This window comes from Impatiens glandulifera, chromosome 2 (assembly GCF_907164915.1).
Source record: "Impatiens glandulifera chromosome 2, dImpGla2.1, whole genome shotgun sequence".
Classification (NCBI taxonomy): domain Eukaryota; kingdom Viridiplantae; phylum Streptophyta; class Magnoliopsida; order Ericales; family Balsaminaceae; genus Impatiens; species Impatiens glandulifera.
In genome coordinates, this window is record NC_061863.1 from 6155927 (window position 1) to 6172568 (window position 16642).

At 28.0% G+C, this 16642-nt stretch overlaps 1 protein-coding gene across 1 annotated transcript in view; it reads left to right on the forward strand.

The window, feature by feature from the left end:
• LOC124924237 overlaps nucleotides 1-15040 on the forward strand; it is a 28561-nt gene extending 13521 nt beyond the window's left edge. The window contains exons 6-11 of the mRNA XM_047464297.1: nucleotides 10229-10519; nucleotides 10605-11264; nucleotides 13534-13559; nucleotides 13745-13936; nucleotides 14029-14081; nucleotides 14887-15040. Coding sequence (XP_047320253.1) covers nucleotides 10229-10519; nucleotides 10605-11264; nucleotides 13534-13559; nucleotides 13745-13936; nucleotides 14029-14081; nucleotides 14887-15040 — 1376 coding nt within the window. The remainder of the gene's footprint in view (nucleotides 1-10228; nucleotides 10520-10604; nucleotides 11265-13533; nucleotides 13560-13744; nucleotides 13937-14028; nucleotides 14082-14886) is intronic.
• The last annotated feature ends 1602 nt before the right edge of the window (nucleotides 15041-16642 follow it).

A 16642-nucleotide genomic window follows, 5' to 3' on the forward strand; every position in this document is an offset into this window, starting at 1 on the left:
CAATATTTATTAACTTTGGAATCTACTTTTTTTAATATAAAAATAGCTAAAGTTAAAATTTATTTGTATTTACTTTTGTATAAGAACTTTTATTTTGAATAATGAATTGTCTTAGTTCATGAATCATGTTTTAAATTATAATATACATATATTTTTTTTGTTTTATTGATAAGAGATAATTATTATTACTTTTTAAAAATAATTTATGTATATTAAAAATGATAAAAAATCGTTTAAATATAACGATAAAATATTACATAAAAAAAGAAAGAAAAAAATTCTTAATAAGTTATCGAGCTCGTAAATTCTCGAGAAGAACGATTAACTCTCCGACAAACTCTACGGGCTTTCTGAAACGAATATTAGAAAACGTCATAATAATAACATTATGAATGATATGCATCAGACAACTACGATCATTGAAAGTTTGATAATTTTTCTTCAACCAGATAGTCTACCAAAAAATAATTTGGATAGTAACACAAATATTTAGGCATGTCATATCAGTTGCAATAATCCAAACTTTCCAGCAACTACCTAAAGACTCGAACATTACTCAATGAATCTCAATAATACTTCACAAAAATCTCTAGATACTAGTCACCCATCGACAATACAAAAGAAGTGAGTTGTCGTTTCAACTTTCTCGTGACACATGCGACCAACAATAATACAACATTTTTTTTAATGCACATATCAATAATAAGGATTATACGGTGAATAACACTTCATTCGAAGAACAATATCTTTGATGAAATCTTTAACTCCCAAAGTTTCTCCCAACAAAAATTACATGGAATCACCTTAACGAAAAAATTATAACAATGTCTCACATGAAAATTATCCCTGTCTTGTTAGTGCATAACATCATGTTTAGACGTGGACACTTGATTGCATCCTACTAAAAGTAAAAACACTATTATGGGACAAACACTCCATAATATTTAATCTACTTTTATATCTAATTCGTCTATCGAAACCACTAGACCGAGGATTAAACATGTTTTTAACTATGAAATTTCTACACACAACAATGAAAATAAGCTCATGATATGCCGTAGCTAGACTTTTGACAAAACACCAAATGCCGTCCAAAAAACTTATTAAAAACAATCTCCCCCAATGAATATAGATTGCTCACGAAAATATTTCGACATAGAATAAATTTTCTTCCAATGCTACATCCGGTTTGATAATTATATATTATTATGAACCAACTATACCAATTTTGACCATACTTAAATCTGTCCGTCAATGCCTAAATATTATTCGGCTTCGTTTCAAATCTACTACACTATTTTGATAGAAGAGACTAATTAAAATAATTAAGATCTCGAATATTCTGACCTCCTTGATTTGTAAAACATTTAACCTTATCTCAACTAATTTGATGACAAAACATTGAGTTAAAAGATCCAGATAGAAATTTATACATTATTCTCTTCATTTTTCAGGCACACTCTTGGGGAATGAATAAAGACATAAAATATGTGGGCATAAATGACATTACACTCTTAATGAGGATTAATCGACCCCCATTTGAGATTATTTTGCTTTTCCATCTAGATAATTTATATTAAATTTTAGTGATAATCGAGTCCTAAAAGACCTTGGATCGTAATAGGGTATCAATAACAGTTCTAAAAAAAGTTGTTACTAATACCCTAGTTTGTCGACCCGGCAATCCCGACACTTTCAAAATTAAGCATCATTATATATATATATGATGCTTAATTTAGTTAAAAAATGTTCCGCGTTCATCAAATTTGGTGTTGAATTTAAAATATAATGTGTTATTAGCCTAGTTGGTTAAAGAGTTAGACTTGTTTTGTTAGGTTGCGAGTTTGAAACATATCTATAACATTTTTTATTTTATTTTTAACCGTTTTATGTTTATGGGCGGGTCAACTCAAAATTTGACCAAAGTATCCATTTACTCTCACATATATATCCACATGAACCACAGTTCTCGACACGACAATTCAGAGACTTTCAAAATTAAGCATCATTATATATATAGATTTAATTTAATTCTCTATTATTAATTCAATATAAACTTATTATCTTCCAACTTCAAGTCGAACACGATTTTGACATGTTTAACACGTTTTTCACACACACAACACGCTTTTCACACGTTTAACATGTTTTCACGCTTTTTTGCATTGTTTAACACGTTTTTGACATGTTAACACGTTTAATAGGTTTTCACACTAATAACACATTTAACATATTTTTCACTTTTAACTAGTTTTTGACAAGTTTAATACGTTTAACACGTTTAACACGTTTTTGACAAGTTTAACACTTTCTTCACGTTTTTTGCACGTTTAATACATTTTGGCATGTTTAACACGTTTTTAACAAGTTTAACACGGTTTTAATGTTTTTGGCACATTTAACATGTTTTTGACATTCTAACACGTTTAACACGTTTTTGATATATTTAACACATTTTCACACGTTTAACATGTTTTTGGTCATGTTTAACACATTTTTGACATGTTTAACACGTTTTCACAACCTTACATATTTTCACACGTTTACACGTTTTTCATATTATTGGCATGTTTAACACGTTTTTGACATGTTGAACACGTTTAACATGTTTTTGGCTCATTTAACACATTTTTAACACATTTAACACGTTTTGGTACGTTTTTTTTACATTTTTGGCATGTTTTTCATGTTTTTAGCACGTTTAACATGTTTTTGACATTTTAACACGTTTAACACGTTTTGACATTTTAACACGTTTAACACGTTTTTGCACATTCCACATATTTTTGACATGTTTAACATATTTTTACACGTTTAACATGTTCTGACAAATTTTAACACGTTTTTGGCACGTTTAATATTTTTTGGCATGTTTAATATATTTTCACGTTTTTGGCATGTTTAACACATTTTTGGCATGTTTTACAAGGTTTACATGTTTTTGGCACATTAAACATGTGAAAAACGTATTAAACGTGTTAAAAATGTCAAAACGTGTTAAACGTGTCAAAATATGCCAAAAACATGGAAACATGTTAAACATGTCAAACGTGTTAAACGTGCCAAAAACGTGAAATACGTATGAAAAACGTGTGAAATCGTGTTAAACATGTTAAAAACGTGTTAAACATTTCAAAAACGTAAAAAACGTATTAAACGTGTCAAAACTTGTTAAATGTGTCAAAACGTGAAAAACGTGTCAAAATGTGTTAAATGTGCCATAATCGTGAAAAATGTGTCAAATGTGTCAAACGTGTCAAAAACGTATTAAATGTGTTAAAAACGTGTTAAACATGCCAAAAATATGAAAATCTTGTTCAACATGTCAAAAATGTGTTAAACGTGTCAAAAACGTGTTAAACGTGTCGAAAACGTGTTAAACGTGTCAAAATGTGTCAAAAACGTGAAAAACATGTTTTGTTAAACATGTTAAAAACGTGTTAAATGGATAAAAATGTGTTAAATGAGTCAAAAACATGTTCAATGAAAAAATAAAAAATTAATTTGGGTTACCAACCCATATTCATAAATACTATGTGTTGAGTTATGGGATGAGTAAATTTAATTTGGATTGAATATGGGTTGGGTTTACCCGTTTGCTCACCCTAGGTATTTTTAGAATGAAAAATGTTGGAATTGTACCAGATGTCTTTACCTATACCACATTGATGACTTGTGCGACCACTCAAAGCTTGTTTGAGACAACTGTTAAATTGTTCGATGAAATGGTCACGAGAAATATCAGACCAAATGTTTGGTCTTACAACAACTTGATTCATTGTTATTTCAAATCAGGAAATCCAAAGGAAGCCGTCAAAGTATTTGATGACATTTTTAATCTTTGTCCAACAACTTTTAATACAATGATTAACGGATTATTCAACAGCGGTTACCCAACCAAAGTATTCATTTTCTTTAGGAATTTACAAAGTCGTGGATTTGTCCCACAATTACCTACTTTCAACATTCTTAGTAACGGTCTTTGCAAGTCACACAGGATAGATTCCGCATCAAGAATTTTAAATGAGCTTGGAGAATCGGGTCATAAGCCAAATGAGATAACATGAAATATTGTTTTAAGTCTGGAAAGTATGAAAAAGGGCTTGAGATATTGTACGAGATGAGAGACTTAGGGTACACATTCGACCACCACAACAAAACATACTTTCAGCGACCCTTATATGCCAACCCATATTAAGCGTGAGTAAAAATTAAAAGGAAAAAACTTTTACCAATCTTTATATCTAATACCACCACCTTTATTTTTTTTATATATCAACTTTGTAACTTTGTTAAAACCTTATAATTTAAATATTCTAAATTTTAATAATTTTTATGTTTTATTTTTAAACTTTGTAAATATTTTAATTTTTTAATTTTTTTAAAATTAAATTTGACTTAAAATTTTGTTAACATTAAAATTTAATTAATATTTTTTATATAACATTATTTTAAAATTTTTATAGTATTATTAATATATGTCTTTTATTTAATTATTATTTAAATTTAATTAAATTAAAAGTATAATATGAGAGAGTTCATTAGTTTTTGAAGTGTTAATATGACATTTATCCCAAATCGGAGAAAAAGAAGAAGTTTTTGGTATATAAAATATGAAAGAGTTCATTAGTTTCTGAAGTGTTTTTAAGGTTATAATGTGCTGGAATATAGGTTCACCCTAAAGGTTTAGGGTTATGTTCCTCAGGTACTTGAGAGATGAAGGGCAAATGTGATAATAGTAGAGATAAAAAAATAACATCTAAAATGAAAATAGAAAAAAACAAATTTTAAAAAAATAGTTTAAATATAAAATAGACTTTTAGCGACGTTTTTTAATTTTGCCAACGCTTAAATAAGCGTTGTTAAAACTTTCGTCTTTCGGCAACGCTTGTACCGACGCTTAAATAAGCGTGGTAAAAACTTGCGCCCACCCTGCTTCTGGCGACGCAAGAATAAGTGTCGGTAATGTTTTTGGCGACGCTTTTAAAGGTTGGCAGAAGTCTTTTTAAACGTCGCCGAAAGTCATTTTTGTTGTAGTGGACTCGTTTGAATATTGCACGATTATTGGTGCTTTGGTTAGGATTGGTAGATTAAACGAGGCTAATAAATATGTTGAAGAGATGTTAAGAAATGAGGTTGATCTGGATTTAGGTGTTACAACACGTTGATTAATCTCTCATTTAAAGGAGGGAAATTTGACAAAGTTGATAAATTATAAAAATACCTTGAGAAGGCCGGTTTTGCACCTGATAAGCTGTACACCGATGCGATAATAATCGATGGATTTCTCAATTTGGGTGATTTTGATAAGGCTAAGAAGCTTTTGGATAAGGGTTAAATTGATTTAGATTTCAGCATTGTGGCTTTCAATAGTTACCTAAACGCTTTGGCTAAAAATGGAGATCTTAATGGTGCGTTGATGACTTTAATTCAAGGGGCTTTAGAGATTCATATATGTTTTCTTCTTTGGTGCATCATCTCTGTAAGTTTAGAAGATATACTAAAGCATCTACGTTACTTCAAGCTTATGTAGGATTCGGGGAAGAAATTCTTTTGTCAGCTCAAAGAGCCGTTTTTAATGGACTTCGAGATTTAGGGTTAATGAACGAAGCGAATGAAGTTTATAAGATAATTCAATCGACGAAATCGGATGGCATGGACGTATATGAGTGTGAAGGTGTCAACCCATTCAATCAAGTTAATAGGTAACTTTTGATCAATTATACACATGTTTAATTTAATTGAATTAGTGAAAGTTCTAGTAATGACTTTTGTAGTTTTCTTTTATCTTTCTTTACTTCAAATATTCATTAATTTAGAAGTGTTACATGGTTTATTGATCAATTTTAAATTAGTGTTACATGGTTTATTGATCAATTTTAGGTTTTGAAAATTTATTGACAATAGTCTAAACTTAGATGAAAAAAAGTTAAACTTAAATGTTTGAAAAATAATTTGTGGCATTGATTAAGTTCATGGCAGGTGCAAAGTATGGACACATCACAAAAGGGTCGACACTTTCAAAGTCTCTAATTCCATAAAAAAAAAGCATACAAGTTCTTCAATGAAATTAAATTAATTATTATGATTGTTTATTTGAATGTTGATTAATTAAATTGTTTTAATTAATTATTTTATTATTGCTCACTATTAATAGTGAAATTCATGGTTAGACTCCAATGACAATTTTTAATAAAGACTAAGGTTGTGTTTGATAACTTGACTTATCTATTAATTGAATATATTAATGACTTATTTAAAACCATTAGGTGTGATAACACATATTTATATATTTATGATCATTTATTACTATAAACTTTAAGTAAAAACACGTTAAAAATAATAAGCTCAAATATGAAGTTTATTTTAAAAGAGGAAAAAAGTTTAACACACTACTTTAAAATAAAATCATCAAAAACCAATATATTCTTTTAAATTTAATAAAATTACTGTTATTTATTATAAATTCTTATTACTTCTCTATTTTTTTCTCTCTTTTTTTTTTTTATCATAATTCATTTAATTATTTTTTAAGAGAGTATATTTTCAAACATTATCAAATAAAAATATAATTATATCTAAATTATTTATAAAATAAAAAAAATAAAAATATATATATATATTATCTCTCATATTTATTTATATATATAACTATAAAATTGTATTAATTTTTCAATTTTTCTCATTAGTAAACAAACTTCTTACTTATTCTAGATAAATATATATTTTTTATTATCTCTTATATACATATATTACGTTAACAAATTATAATTTAATATATACTAGTTAAATAAAACATAATATATATATATATATTTATTTAATATATTAAATTATATATTTCAATATATTATATTAAGTTTATTAACTAATATGAGTAATATAAGGGTATAATAGTTGAATTTGTTCAGATATTAGTTTTAGATATTATTAAACTAACTGAAATATTGAATAATTTAAATTTCTGATATTCTTGTTTGTTAATTTAATTTTTTATCTCTTGATATTTAAGTCATTAAGTACTTAAAATTCAGTATTCAATATTATTCGGATCGTAATTTTAAGTTTTATCAAATACAGTTTAAGTGAAATTCTAAGTGTACCTTATTTATTAACGATTCAGCATTGTAACAGCAAGTTGATGTATATGTATCTGTATCACCGAATTCAAAGGAATAATTTTAGAATTTATCGTAGATATTTATTTTAAAATTTGATATAAATGCATTTATTTAAATTAATAATAGAAGTCGAAAATATTTAAAAATCAATAAAGTATTTTAAATGACAAAAGTGGTTCTTAAAAAATTAAATGTCACAGATCGATTCACATTTAGAACGTTATAAAAAATTGTACCATTTTAATTAATAAAACATTATTCCCTCTTTAGTGACTTGTTTAACAACAATTTATTTGAAGCTTTTAATTTTTTTTTTTATCAACAATCAATTAATGTAAAAAATGTTACAATATTTCCACTATTTAGAATTTATGTTATAATTTAAGTTACATGTTCTAAAAAAATGTATTAGTTATTGGACCATTTTTTTTTTGTAGTCAACGTTAAACAAGATAGAAATCATGATTGCGGAGTCATTCTAACTTAGCTTACTACATTAAATAACAATTACCAATAAGGAAGAAGTAAACTTTGAATATTTAGATTATTTGTTTACTTGCAATTGAAACCTATTCTCATCTATAAATGATAATGTTCTTCAAATAGAGGCCAGAATACATCTTCCGAATTTGCAATTTATTCATGAGAAACTTCTCATTATCTTCTTCGGCTATATTTACCAACCTTTCTAGAATAAGGAAGAAGTTTCCTCCAACATCTTGTCATATTTATTTATGGTCATTTTCACAAGAATCACCCCAAATTTGTTTACCAATACTTGAACAATTAGGATCGATCCTAATTGTATTCCTGAATTCTTTCAACTTATTTTTGGTTTGTTCTACCATATGTTTGAAAAACTAAATGTGTTCGTGAATGTACTAAAAAATCATTTTCAGAAATTTGAATATTAGAAATCTCTTATGATCATCGTAGCCTTTAAATGTTGTGTGTAGACTTGAAGAAAGAAATGTGTATGGAGGAGGATGTGGATAAAATAAGAACTATTGTTTAATTTTAATACATCATTCTTAATTCAAACTTGACTAAAAAATATAAGTTATAATAATTTTAAAAAGAAAAACACATCTAAGAGCTTTACGAAGAAGTAAACTTTAACGAAAAAAAAAGAAAATAAAAGTGGAAGGGCAAAATCCTCGCAAAACTTTTCCATAGATAAGGTATACATCGATTCATTGGTCAAGAAGATGTCAAATTCATAACTTGTTTTGAATCCTCCCAACAAAAATCAATTTTGTTCATTAATTTTCTTTTTTCAAAACACATTAAATAAATCCCATTTTACAAAATGGAACAAACCATCAAATATAGTCCAATTAAAAAATAAAATACTTTCATCAATATCTTTTCTTAATCAATATTCTAATACATGCAAGATAATTGTTTCTCATATATTTTATTGTTTATCTCTTTGTAAATGTTACTTTCTTCTAATTTTACTTTGTATAATAATTTCTTGATATTTTTTCAAATATTTATCACATTTCTAATTTTCTTCCCAAATAATTTGCATTTTTCTCTTTCCACACTTTGTAAACTTCACTAGCAATGGACACATTTAATTAAAAAGAAATAATTTTACCTTTGAACTTTTCATTGCATTCACAATTTGATTATACTCCATTCTTTAGGATTAAAATCTAAAAAAGAAAAGAATTAATTAACATAATCAATATTTATTGCTCTTACACTTAACCAAAGATTTTATTTTAATATAAAAAGTTAGCATAATTTCACTAAGTCATTACTTTTACTTTCATTTAAGCTCAAACTCGAACTTTATGAACTAAACAAATTTTCGCACACACCTAGGGAAGCAACCTGGCTCGAAAGTCAAATTTTGAAATTAAATGTTGCTTACAATAAATATACATGTCAAAGAAAAAGAGCCATGCAGAATTTGGGCAATTTTCTTTTGTCAAAATATTTATGAAAAAATGTCAAGAGCTTATTTGATCTTTGGTGTTTTTATTATTATTACTTTTTTTTTTAATTCTCATTTCAATATATTATTATCATTTTAACTATCAAAATCACTTAATTTATCAACTAAAATATCATTACGTTACTTCTATTAAATATATTTTATAAATAATACTAAAAAAAATTAATTTTATTTACAAAATATTATGGTGCATAATTCAATAAGATTTTGATAATAAGAGCATCAAAATACATTAAATTATGTATATAAAAATTAATTTTGGAATGATATTATACAAATATATCTACTAATTTTAATAACATTGTGTTAATATAATAGCATTTATAATATATATTGCTATATATATTAACAATTGAAATGTCCTTAAATGAGGCAAATATTAAAATTGACAAACAAATTGCATGCATAAAAATATATAAAGTATAAGATATGGATACAAAATCCAGTATAGAATAATTTTATTTACTTTGTAAATATAAATTAATTTTATTTCTATAAAATTTGTAAAATCTTAATATATTACTATATTATGAAAGAGTAATGATATTTTAAGCATAAATTCAATATTTTAATAATTTGATTGAAAATGTCACTAATAAATAGTTTTTTTTTGGAATGTAGAACTATTTATTTAAAATAGTCAAGACTAGTTTAGTTAACTCATTTAAAATAGTCAGAGAGTTTAGTCAACTCATTTTAGAGTTTACCAATTTATCTTAATTAGCATTATGTTTAAAGAATCAATTAAAGATTTTATTGATTTGTTACTATTTAACTTATTTTCTCTACTTATTTAAGAAACCTTGTAATTAGTACAAGACACTTCATTTATAAAAGAAATAAAAGAACACCAATAGTGTGCTAAAAAAGATGACAGGAGGATCAATGTTCAAGACATTGTTGCTACTAATATTTGTACAAGGTAAGCCAAATTCATATGGTTTATAATTTTTTTTTTTATTTTAATTAAAAACTAACATGATTCTACAGTCATGCTTATTTCAACTTATGACGTTTTTAGTGGAAATTGTTGATCTATTAGACACACTATTATCAGTTGAACTATCTTAATGGATTTCAAATATTTTATAATTCAAAATTCATGAACAATCTATAAAACATGTTTGTTATTTTCTTTCAGTGTTTTTTGTTACTTGTTGGGCTACCACTCATACAAGTAGAAGCAAAATCTATGTTGCAAAAGATGGGACTGGAGATTTCTACACTATTGGAGAAGCTGTTGCTGCAGCTCCAAACTATAGTAAAACACCCATTTATATTATGATAAAGAAGGGAGTTTACTATGAATATATTATAATTGAAATCGAGAAGACAAATATAGCTTTCATCGGGGATGGTATGTACAAAACCGTTATATCTGGAAACAGAAGCAGTGCTAGTGGTCTTCAAATGGATCACACAGCAACAGTTGGTAAGCCACTAAAGAAATTTAATCAAATATTTGTAATAGTTTTATTCGCAAACTAATTCATTTTTGTTTTATTGTTTCTCAAAAGCAATTTTTGGAGTTGGTTTCATTGCAAAGGGAATATCCTTCAAAAATACAGCCGGTCTAGGGTACCAAGCTGTTGCCCTTAAAAGTAAAGTTCAATCTGCCTTTTATAAGTGCAGTTTTCATGGATATCAAGACACTCTATACACTAAACATGGAAGACAATTCTATAGAGATTGTGTAATCTATGGGAAAACCGATTTCATATTTGGGAATGCTGCAGTCGTTTTTCAGAATTGTTTTATTATTGCGCTTAATAGGGGAGGGACTATAATAACCGCTCAAGGAAGGGAAGGTCCTTATGACAAAGGAGGAACAATACTACATAATTGCACAATAACATATGATCATCATCATAGATCATCATCCTTTAAGACATACTTGGGGAGACCATGGCAGTTATATTCCAGGGTTGTTGTGATGCAAAGTTTTATAGATGATTTTATTGATCCTAAGGGATGGCTTAATATCAAAGATACAAATCTCGATAAATTATTTTATGCAGAATATCAAAACCGAGGTCCTGGTGCTAACACTACAGGTAGAGTTAAATGGCCGGGATATAAAGTGTTTACTAAGCCAAACGAAGTTTTACGATTTACCGTTAATAACTTCATTCAGGGGAATGAGTGGATACCCTCTACTGGTATTCCATTTATTCCAGGTTTATTATAATTTTGTAATCATATTAAATTATTAGTAAAAATATAATTATTATATCTCACTTGTCTTGTATTTATTTAGGAGAGAAAACAATTTCATTGGAATTAACTTTGATATATTATGAACTTATGAGAGTTTTGAACCAAAGGCTAACATCATATTTATATTTATATTTATATTTATATTTATATATATATATATATATATATATATATAGAAATAATGTGTTCGTTAAAAGGATAATTTTATCTCCTATTAAATTAATTATCAATTCAATTAAAAAATAACACATCATTTTCCAATACTTTTTTTTCTTGTCATATATTTTCCTCCTTCCTCAAATTATATATTAGCTTGACAAAATATATCATTATTTGAAAGGTATTCATAAATTAAGCTGAAACCCATGTTTTCCTTTTATATGAGTCCAGTTCAAAACTATTATTTTGCTACAATATTTATTAACTTTGGAATCTACTTTTTTTAATATAAAAATAGCTAAAGTTAAAATTTATTTGTATTTACTTTTGTATAAGAACTTTTATTTTGAATAGTGAATTATCTTAGTTTATGAATCATGTTTTAAATTATAATATACATATATATATATATATATATATATATATATATATATATATATATATATATATATATATATATATATTTTATTGATATGAGATAATTATTATTACTTTTTAAAAATAGTTTATGTATATTAAAAATGATAAAAAAACGTTTAAATATAACAATAAAATATTAAATAAGAAAAAGAAAGAAAAAAATTCTTAATAAGTTATCGAGCTCGTAAATTCTCGAGAAGAACGATAACTCTCCGACGTCATAATAATAACATTATGAATGATATGCATCAGACAACTACGATCATTGAAAATTTGATAATTTTTCTCCAAACAGATAGTTTACCAAAAAATAATTTGGATAGTAACACAAATATTTAGGTATGTCATATCAGTTGCAACAATCCAAACTTTCCAGCAACTACCCAAAGACTCGAACATTACTCAATGAATCTCAATAATACTTCACAAAAAACTCTAAATACTAGTCACCCCTCGACAATACAAAAGAAGTGAGTTGTCGTTTCAACTTTCTTGTGACACATGCGACCAACCATAATACGACATTTTTTTAATGCACATATCATCTATAAGGATTTTATGGTGAATAACACTTCATCCAAAGAACAATATCTTTGATGAAATCTTTAACTCCCAAAGTTTCTCCCAACAAAAATTACATGGAATCACCTTAACGAAAAAATTATAACAATGTCTCACATGAAAAATATCTCTGTCTTGTTAGTGCATAACATCATGTTTAGACGGGGACACTTGATTGCGTCCTACTAAAAGTAAAAACTCTATTATGGGACAAATGCTCCATAATATTTAATCTACTTTTATATCTAATTCGTCTATCGAAACCACTAGACCGAGGATCAAACATGTTTTTAACTATGACATTTCTATATATAACAATGAAAACAAGCTCATGATATGCCGTAGCTAGACTTTTGACAAAACACCAAATGTCGTCCAAAAAACTTATAAAAAAACAATCTCCCCCAATGAATATAGATTTCTCACGAAAATATTTCGACATAGAATAAATTTTCTTCCAATGCTATATCCGGTTGGACAATTAGATATTATTGTGAACCAACTATACCAATCTTGACCATACTTAAATCTGACCGTCAATGCCTAAAGATTATTCGGCTTCGTTTCAAATCTACTACACCATTTTGATAGAAGAGAATTATTAAAATAAATAAGATCTCGAATATTCTGACCTCCTTGATTTGTAAAACATTTAACCTTATTTCAACTAATTTGATGACAAAACATTGAGTTAAAAGATTCTCATAGAAATTTATACAATATTTTCTTCATTTTCACTGCACACTCTTGGGGGAATGAATAAAGACATAAAATATTTGGGCATAAATGACATTACACTCTTAATGAGGATTAATCGACCCCCATTTGAGATACTTTTGTTTTTCCATCTAGATAGTTTATATTAAATTTTTGTGATAATCGGGTCCTAAAAGACCTTGGATCGTAATAGGATATCAGTAACAGTTCTAAAAAAAGTTGTTACTAATACCCTAGTTTGTCGGTTCGATTTCCGCAACAGGGGTATCTGTAACGACTCTAGAGAGACATTATAGAAATAACAACAATATCAGTAACGCCATTGTCATAGAGTCGTTACTAATAGATATATCAATTATGACTGTATGACAGTCGTTACAGATGTTGTTCCCGTTTCTGTAATGGCTAAGTATATTACCGTTACTGATACTCATTAAATAAACATTTGTAACGACTCACGATAGAGCTGTTACTGATACCCTTATATGTAATTAACTATGTCTTTCTTCTTTATTTCAAGGATCTTGCAATTGTCGTTAGTTATAGTGGGTAGGAATAGTTTATCCGGGGAGCTTAAATCCAGCTTGATCTCTCGGACAATAATCTAAGCACATCAATTCCTCAAGACTTTGGTGAGCTTAGATATCTAACAAGAACTCTCAATCTGTCATTCAATCATTTCTTCGACACTCTTCTTACTTCCTTGGGTGATTTGCTGATGACTGTCAATTTCGATCTCCATGACAACAATGTCAACAGTGAATTCCTCAGTCATGTTCATTTACTAACCAATGCCCAACCGCGTTTCTTAACAATCCTTTCCTATGTGACTTTCCATTAAAGAAAACTTGTTTGAACAATTCACAGACCATCAACGACACTGAAAACCCGCCTTTGAAAAGGGGGCTTAATCCAGGCAAGTAGACTGTTTCATTTATATATATATATATATATATATAATGCATCAGTCATAATAATTCCCATCAATAGTTGTTTCCTATTCAATGTTTAACATCACGTGTCTTTCAAATAGATACAATAGTTGTTTCCTATTAAATGTTTAACCTAATAGTTGCTGCAATAGTTGTAAAAATGGCATTTAACATTTAGCAAAAGCTGCTACTAGCTTTTTCTTCTTAAAAAGTTTGAGCTATTGAGCTTGCAGCAGTAAGCATGATAAGGAATGTCTCAAGTGGGGGAATTTTGAGCTCTATTTGTGACTAAAAGATATATAGCTTATTTCAGTGTTTAATTAAAATTAAGAAATTGAAAAGAATGTTGTCTGATTTCCTCAACTGTGTTTTCTTCTGGAAGATTGAATCTTGTTTAAACCCAATTGCATGCATGATAACACTAAATGAATACCTTCAACTCAAATTTCTTCTGTAGAAAGGGAAGTATTGATTTTAGGTTTATTTTAGGTATATCAGATTGTGCGAAACTTTTAATCCAATATTTATTGTGTTAGAGACGTTATAGTAGAGAATGGAAATTCCAGACAAAGTTGGATGCTTTTACATTGAGATCATCCACAATATATGTAAGGTGTTGAACAATTCCTAAACTTTGCTCAATGTGCTACTAGATGGGAAAAGATTGTGTGTCATTGCGTTAAATGTGTAAATCGACACTATGAGAGTTTTAATATTAGAAACTGGAAAGACTAATCTTATTATACATGGTATAAGAATAAACTTCGTTTTTTGTTTTTTTATACGGTGAAAGGTGGTCCAAAAATGATATTGTTGATGACGACGTTGATAATGTTGGTAGTGATGATGATGACGAATCAAATAACGACGATGATGTTAACGAGAGTATTATAAAAGAAGAGAATACAATGTTTATCGAAGAAACTGTTAATTGTGGTGATGAATAGTATATGGAAGATATTCTCAATGATTCGTATCCCAACATTCAACACTCTGGTTCAAAAGATTCAATTGACGATGATAAAACATTATACAAATTGTTGGATGATTCAAAACATCCTTTTATGAAGGTTCTCGAATTTCAAAGCTTCGACATTGTTGAAGTTGCTTCATATTAAAAATGTTGGTCATTGGACAAATACATTTTTCGATCTATTGCTAAATTTTCTCAAAGATGAGATTTTACCAGTCAATTCTCATTTACCTAATTCTTATTATGAGTGTAAAAAAATTATTATAGATATCGGTCTTACATATTAAAAGATCAATGTTTGTAATAATAATTGTATGCTTTACCGTAAAAGGATAATGATCTATAACGTTGCAAGGTGTGTGACATCTTGAGATGAAAGATGGATAAGTCAAGTGGAACAGTTCGAAATAAACAGAATGGAAACACATTTCAGCTAAGGTGCAACGTTAATTTCCATTGACACTAAGGCTGCAAAAGTTATACATGTCTTCAAAAATGGCTCTACTAATGAGATGGCACAAAGATAGTAGAGTAGACGAAGAAGTCTTGATGAATCCCATAAATTTCATGACATGGAAGTCGTTTTATGAACACTACACTGATTTCTCTTTAGAGACCCGAAACGTAAGACTTTGTTTGGCTAGTGATGGGTTTCAACCATTTATTAATGGAAAACAATCGTACAACATTTGGTCGGTTGTTATAATACCTTATAATGTACCACCAATGATATGCATGGACTCAAGTAACTTCATGTTATCCATGTTGATTCCTGACCCTAAGAGTCCTAGTGATGCGATTGATATTTCTTTATCATCGTTGATTGAGGAATTGTAGGCCTTATGGCATACAATGCTCAAACTTTTGATGCATCCACTTCCGAGTCTTTTAACATGCATGATGCATTGTTATGAACTATTAACGACTTCCCTGCATATGCAAATCTATCTAGTTAGAGTACTAAAGGAAAATTTGCTTGTTCGTGTTGTAATAATGGTACCGCTTCAATGAGATTGATAAATTGGCAAAAATAGTGTTATATGTGTCACATGCGTTTTCTTCCTCCTATCCACAAATTCTAGAAATAATATGAAACCTTTGATGGTGATACAAAATATCGAATGAACCCTCCACTATTGTCAGGTACGGAAGCCTGTATGCAAGCTCCAAATTTAAAAGACGTTGTTTTAAATAAACATCATTCAAAAAGAACGAAAATCCGTCATGATGTGCGAGGAGATAATTGAAACAAATTATCTATATTCTTTACTTTATCATATTGTAAAACTCTATTGTTGAGACAAAATCTAGATGTCATGCATATTGAAAAAAAATTTGCGATAATATTGTCAGAACAATGATGGATGTGAAAGTGAAGGCGAAAGATGGATAGAAGGCTTGGAAAAATTTACAATTGATGGGCATAAGACACTTATTACACTTCGTTGTGTTCAATAGAGTTCTCCAATGTTCCGTTGCCCCATACGCACTTTCTCCTAGTCAAAAGAAAAAATCTATAAATTTTTGAAAAGATTAAAGATGTCTGAAGGATTTTGTTCTAACATTGCGGGCTGTG